This window comes from Apium graveolens, unplaced genomic scaffold (assembly GCF_009905375.1).
Source record: "Apium graveolens cultivar Ventura unplaced genomic scaffold, ASM990537v1 ctg5386, whole genome shotgun sequence".
In the NCBI taxonomy this organism is placed as follows: domain Eukaryota; kingdom Viridiplantae; phylum Streptophyta; class Magnoliopsida; order Apiales; family Apiaceae; genus Apium; species Apium graveolens.
In genome coordinates this window covers 23,375-30,426 of record NW_027418951.1, presented here as the reverse complement: position 1 = coordinate 30,426, position 7,052 = coordinate 23,375, and the positions used below count along the sequence as shown (strand labels likewise).

At 36.2% G+C, this 7,052-nt stretch overlaps 1 protein-coding gene across 1 annotated transcript; it reads right to left on the bottom strand.

Annotated features, from left to right (window-relative positions):
- Positions 1-1,647: 1,647 nt before the first annotated feature.
- LOC141702629 (sulfate transporter 1.3-like) lies at positions 1,648-6,740 on the bottom strand. The gene is made up of 15 exons (XM_074506279.1): positions 6,590-6,740; positions 6,257-6,351; positions 4,646-4,991; positions 4,520-4,568; positions 4,227-4,434; positions 3,948-4,122; positions 3,799-3,864; positions 3,603-3,716; positions 3,395-3,511; positions 3,180-3,306; positions 2,803-3,089; positions 2,513-2,703; positions 2,237-2,322; positions 2,044-2,120; positions 1,648-1,953 (listed from the first exon to the last, which is right to left on the bottom strand). The coding sequence occupies exons 3-15, from the start codon at positions 4,979-4,981 to the stop codon at positions 1,813-1,815; spliced, it is 1,974 nt and encodes a 657-aa protein (XP_074362380.1). The 5' UTR covers positions 4,982-4,991; positions 6,257-6,351; positions 6,590-6,740; the 3' UTR covers positions 1,648-1,812.
- Positions 6,741-7,052: the final 312 nt, after the last annotated feature.

Below are 7,052 nucleotides of genomic sequence, written 5' to 3'. Positions count from 1 at the left end.
TTCTTGTTTATCTGACCCCACTAACATGCAACTCACAAAAAAATGGACTCGGGTTGAAATATAAATGATTTATGTGACCCCACCATTACTTATATTCTTTCTTCTTTTTGGTGAATACGGTGAATGACAAACATAAAAAAATAATAAACTATATGAAATGGTAAGACAGGTCGAAGCCTGGGGAAGAGGGCCTGGACAATTTTTCTCATCTTCTCCGATGCAAAAATTCTGGAGACAAGTCTTTTTCGCGTGTTGGGCATGCTCTTATAGGCAAGAAGTGTTTTTTATTAGAGACTTATCTACAAGGCCTTCGAACCAAATCTTGGTAAAATGTAAAGTTAATCTGCATCTGAACTTGGCTAGCTCACTTGCAGACTATACTATAGGCTACAACACTGCACAATGATCATCATGTTTGAAACTTGAAAGTTTATCTGTTTGTGTATCATTTGTCAAAATGCTGAAAACATGGTTTCTCAGTCAGCACATGTATAAACCACTTTTACCATAGCAAATAGTAATCGGTTCTTGTTACTGTTAGAATAATATAAGATCCTGAAAAGGGTCATTCTCTAACACCTCGAGATTTTAGAGTAACTGGTTCCTTGACATGGTATCATAGCTCAGGTTGGCAGAGGACTCAAAATCGATCACAAAAGGCAAATTTATGCCCCAAAGACGGGCGCCCGTGATCCACAAAGGGTCATTCTCTAATGAGGTTTTAGAGTACATGGTTACTTGACAAAGGGCCATTCTCTAACAGTTACTATGGCCCAGTAAGCGTTAGAATCCCCTTGCTTACTGCTATATGAACAACCAATTGAAGACATTATTGCAGTAACAAACAGCATTGTCTTTTGTTTGCCTTCAATGGAGTACGATTGCAAGAGACATGTTCTAAAATTGCAAGTCGAAAATAGTATTGAAATGTTTTTCACTTTTCTGCTAAATGTTTTGATAACTCTTACAATGTACTATTTGCGATTGTTTGATGTTTAGTGAAGCTGGCTCTACATCTTAATTTCTGTAATATATTGACTGCATAACCCCCCCCCCCTCCCCTTTCGCGCTGGCTGGTGCACATACATATTAAGCCTATCTTCACCAACAATCTTCTCATAATTTCATTTACAGATGATGTCCTGTACTGAAACTAGAATGGAATTCAAGGATGTAGGAGATGGAAAATAGATGCCAGTACATAATATATACAAGAGAAATAGAACGCTTTACATTAATGTAAAGAGATGAAAATGAATCTGCAGTTTACACTTTTTTCTCAAAATTGAGAAGAAACGAACAGGCAACAAAAGACCAGTAATCTCCCACGGTCAGTAACATCATGTGAAGGGCCTTCCTCTAAAACCTAAACCTCCTGTAATACCTTGAGGTTTTAGAGGAAGGTCATTTCCATGATCTTATATTGATATTCTAACAAGGCTAATTCTGATGATTTGGTGGAAGTGGTTAATTATGATGATGTGGTGAAAGCGCGAGTTGTTGAACAGATGTTTATGATGATGTGGTGAAAGCGCGAGTTGTTGAACAGATGTTTATAAGACGACAAATATTGGATTTATAGAAACAAGAAAAATAGCAGTAGCAACTTCTTGTGGTGATAATTTTGTATTCACTGCAAGAGTAAAGTAAGACTGAAATTCATATGCATTCCTCAACAAAAACAGACTTTTCCGGCATATAGTTACATCAAGGATAGGGCCTGGATCATGTACCAAGCAACTGGTTTAATGTATTGATCAACTGATGATCATAAAATATATGGTACAGAACTACAGATGGATATGTATAAATTCAAACTTGCTCGAGTTTGGGAGCACACATCACAATTGCATCGGCAACTCTGAGGAAGATCTTGTCTTCTCCGAGCAAGTTTGCAAACTCAGATGCATGTAGTTTGTCATGTACAACTTGCCCTGGATTTGCTAGATTGAGCTGTTTATATCAAAGAAATCAAGAAAATAAGTTAATTTGATCGGATGTTATCAGAAGTCGATGCAACTCAATTGTTTATGAATTTGCTACCTGAATCGACTTTTTCTGGAGACTCCTATACAGTTCTTCTAGGGCTTGAATACCGCTAGTGTCAATGTCTGTAACAGCTGCAACAGAAGAAAAGAAGAACAAATTGTATTGAAATTTTATGGCAGATTCGTGTCTGAACTATCATGGTGTAAGAGCAAGCTCAAACGATATTAGTAGAGTAGAAAATGTTTACGTGACATGTCAAGTACTAGGCTTTGGATTCCGGGCTGTTTATGTTCAGCCAGTGTTTCTTCCTCATCCAGTATCCATCTCAGAATCCTGCAAAATATCAAAGTACTGCCATTGATATCGTTTGTATATACGTCTCGTTGAGGCTTGTTCTATGGCTACAATTCTTAATTCTTGGTTTTTCAACAGAAAACAAATATAACCATGTGTTTCAGGTACACCTTGAAATATACATTGACAGTACCACTACTTAAAGAAGAAGCATGCAGAGAAGCAATACCTCTCCTTAATATAGTTGGAGTTGGAGAAGTAAATTGCGGAATCAACTCTGATTATCAGAACACCAGGAACTCTTGTTGCTTCAGGATATTGCTGCAAGTTCCGGTAAACACTAGTCCTTGGGATCCTCCCTAGTGCTGCTGTTCGTGGCCTAGTCACTTGTAGGAGAATTTTGGCAAAGGAGATAGATACCTGTGATATAAACGATGAAGTTGAAAAAACCATAAACCAAATTCATTAAACTTTGATATGCAGATCAACATCTGCTGAAAAATGATGTCAGTCAGTTACCGCAATCAAGAGACCAACTTCAACTGAAGCAAAAACTACGCCAAAAAATGCTCCCATGCAAGCAACAAAATCAAATTTATCGATCTTCCAGATAAGAACTACAGCATCCAAGTCAATAAGCCCGAGAACAGCAGATATAATGATGGAGGCAAGGATTGCATTGGGAGTGTAGTAAAACAATGGTGTTATTACTACCAGAGTTAGTAGTACAACAGCCGACATTACAATGTTGGAGACTGCTGAACAACATCCTGCCATGTAGTTCACTGCTGAGCGAGAGAAGGAACCTGCAAGAACGGTAGAGCCATTTATAATCAATACTAAAAATCAATTGAAAGACGATAGGAAAGTAAAGAAGAGGATCGATATCAGCAAACCTGTAGCGACATAACAGGATGTCATTGAGCCCACAATGTTCATTGTCCCTAGTGCTACCATTTCTTTGTTTCCATCTATCTGATAGTCTTTCATAGATGCAAATGTTCTTCCAATCGCAACGGCTTCCTACATTCCAGTAAATTGCATTAAGTAACTTAAAATTGACCTTTGGTGAACTGAATGAGATTAGGATGGTGTCAGAATTTTTTCATACAGTAAGAGCTATCATGCCTGCCACAACACCGATCCTAAAACCTTTGACAAGATAGTCACCGGTAAAATATATTTTATCAACACTTGATGGATTAACACCTTGCTTGATGTGTCTTACCTGCAAGAGGAAAAATTTATTAACCGCAGAAATAAGGCAGTGTAAATTGGTATTTGTACCCATTTGTAGATGTTGATCAGTTGCTACATACAATTTGAACACCATCCCTTTCAGCATGGGTAATATACACAAAGAAGGTCGAGATGATGACAGAAAGTAATGGAGCAATTGCAGGTATCCAAAATAGCTTCCTGTTCTTCTTTCCCTGATCAAATAAAAGAATGAGCTTGGCTACAAGAAACTTAACAAGTGATACGAGGGGAAAAACCAGCAAAAAGGACTCTTACGATGTACTTGGCGAACAAAAGGAACACGAGGAAGGATACTCCAATAAGTATTGTCTGCCAGTTCCACTATAATAGAAAAAAAACATTTGATACCAACATACAGCTGATTATAACAAATTTTTGCTAAGAATAAAAGATAATGCACTTACCCCATGATGTACTGCGCCAAACACTGATTTCATAACAGATATAATATCAGTCTTTGTTGTAAATTTCTTGATACCAAGCAAACCTTTAAGTTGTTGAAGTGCAATTGTAATGGCAGCTCCAGCCATAAACCCCACAATGGCAGCATGTGATAGGAAGTCAATCAAGAAACCCAATCTGAAATGGACGAAAAATCCTTATATAATGGAAGGTTCCTCGCAAGAATTGTTGGGGGATATAGCTTTCATTGCAGTATTTTTTGTTATTAGAATTTCTTATACCTGAAAAAACCAAGTGTGGCTTGAGTGACACCAGCGAAGAATGTCGCTGTGAATGCAAGGCGTTGATATTCAAGTTTGTTCTTAACAGGATCAATCTCGTCTTGTAGCAAAGTGCCCAGCAAGAGGGAGACCACTGCCACTGGTCCTATTGCAATATCTCTTGAACTACCCATGAAGGCATATATAAGAGGTGGAATGAAGCTACTATCTGTGATGGAATATTAACATAAACACATAAGTATGATGAATGGTTCTCTGAAAAGACAAATAGGGATGGAAACAGAAAAACTCACATAACCCGAATTGTGGATCCAAGTGGGCAAGTTTCGAGTAGCCAATGTCCTGTATAGATGAAGGTTAAAGAAAGTTATAACTGTCTAACATGAAGAACTTCCAAATCATGCAGTGTAGTTATTTACCTGAGGAATACAGAGACTTGCAATGGTAAGCCCCGCAATAAGATCACCTTTAAACTTTGAAAGATTGTAATCTCTTCCCCATTCAAGTATAGGGAATACAGTTTGAAGGCCAAGGACTAACTTCCTCCTTCGTGGCTGTTTCTTGAATGGACGTAATGGATCATCTGGCAAGAACGTTTCTTTCAGAGTATCTGTGATTTCCTTTAGTAGTTTTGGTTTTGGAGGCACTCCCACCTTGTGAACATATGGCAATTCTTCTGGACCAAGAGGTAATGAATGCAAACTTGTATTATCTGTATCGTCTGCTCCCATATTGTTACTTATACGATTACTCATCGGAAGAGAACTTCAAAAAAAGGAAAGAAATCAACCTCTGCACCGAATTATTTTACAGTACAGAAAGCCTACAAACTCAATATAATATTGTCTCAACAGTTACCAAGATTAGTAAAGAGCTTACAAGGTGCTCATATATTCGACAAACTCAATACAATGAAGAACCAATACAGAAGCTGGTGTTTAGTTCAACTGCTATCTGCTGAACTACATACACTAGTTTGTAGTATGTGGTTATGAAAACAAATACATAAGCTGTTACTTATATAAGGCAGAGATCATAAAAGTCAACCAAAAAAAAGAAATAGAGAGGAAGCCACATCATAAGAGTGAGATTGGGAATGAACCTAGATCTAAAACATACCAGATTCATTAGACCTAAAGGAGTAACTTAGATAAGAGATTAAGCATGTGACAGTTACAGTTTTCATTAATGTCAGCTATAAACAATCCATAGTAAGTGCTGCCATATTAGCTTAGGAACCCTTAAGTTGACTACAAGAATCTACCTTTCTTTAAACTATCATGTAGATCATGACTCTTTCAGCAAAAAACACTGTTTACTAATGTTACAGAAACTAAACTTAATGAGGTGTAAGAACAATGAACATTTATGTTCATCGCGCAGAGCCATCCAAAGTGCAGATGATCCTTTATTAATATGGACCATCAATCGAAAGGAATCCATCAAATCTTTCAAGTACGAGTTATACGATCATAAGTCAGTAGCTGTGAGGTGCTGAGTACTGCTAACTAAAAGGAGGAACATGCAGATATTCTTCTTACTTTCTTTTTACAAACTTTAATCTCTTTCCCCTCTCTTTGTTCATGATTTCGAATCCTCTCTATGCCTTCGAGTTTAAAAATCTATGCTTTCTGTATATAAGAACAGAATAAGATAACATCTACAGAGATTATAACACCAGCAAACTTCCATCCTGTCTATACTAACTCATAAATTTCTACTTGGATTACCTATGTACTACTGAATTATCCACATTAACCTTGACTTAATTTTCTTGAGGTTGAAACAACATTAGCAACTTAAATTCTACTAAACAATATAAAATCATAACTATGGAAAGCAAAGCCTGAAATGACTTAGACTGGCATAAACAATCCCAGATAACTTATCTTTGGGTCTACCTAACAATGATGATCATGATTAAACAAAACACAAACATGGTATTTTAAGAAATCAGAATCTGTCTTTTCATAATCATAAAGGTCGAAAAGTAATATTAAATCTATAAAAATCCAACTCTTATTTCTCACCTCTGTTTCTCCACCTTTTTTTGTCAATACAAGCTTTTTTATGGATGCCATACAGAGTGCCCACATTCCCAATTCTCCACCTCCCACAACTTCAACTGCAAAAAGTACAAAAGACAAAATCTTCTGTAAAAAGAACACCAATATATATATATATATATATATATTTCAAAACCCGGAGAACACGTTTTAACGTGAGAACAGTGTGAATAACATGCATATGATGTATGAGAACTTTGGTGCACAAAAATATCAAAAACAAGGTAGGAGTAAAATGACAACATTGTAGGTATACTATAACAATGAAAAGAAAACAGAGGCTGAGATAACAATTACCCAGTTTGGATTTTGGTGAGAACTGGTGAAAAAAAATTAAAAAAATGTGTATATATGATTAGAGAAATATTAGGAGGATGAGTAAGAATAGAAAATCAAAATTAGTCCAGGTTCTTTGAATCAGGACAAGTGTTTGAAAGTTTCAATACTGGCCTTTGGCTCCTAAACTGTATTTAAAGAATGAAGATGGCTGTAATTATGGCTAGGATCATTTCAAGATTTATTTTTTCTTCTTGTTGTGGGATAATATTGTTTGAAAAATCAAATCAAAATCCCAATAAAAGTGTAACACAAATACTAGTAGAATTAGAAGTCAATGTTGTTGTCTATTTGTACTTGTGTCTGAAATTTCTATAATGAAGAATATGAATTTATATACAAGAATCCAGAAAAATGATATGGAAAAAAATGTTTTGGACTTTTTGCAATCAACAAAATGACCAAGTTACTTGCGTGTCAAAAA

What these genes read in the sequence shown, in the direction of transcription:
- LOC141702629 (XM_074506279.1), bottom strand. Translation starts at nt 4,981, where the DNA reads ATGAGTAATCGTATAAGTAACAATATGGGAGCAGACGATACAGATAAT. An exon ending in GGATCCACAATTCGGGTTAT is followed by an intron (nt 4,435 to 4,519) that starts GTGAGTTTTTCT and finishes ATTCCATCACAG; the next exon opens with ATAGTAGCTTCATTCCACCT. An exon ending in CCTAGTACTTGACATGTCAC is followed by an intron (nt 2,121 to 2,236) that starts GTAAACATTTTC and finishes CTTCTGTTGCAG; the next exon opens with CTGTTACAGACATTGACACT.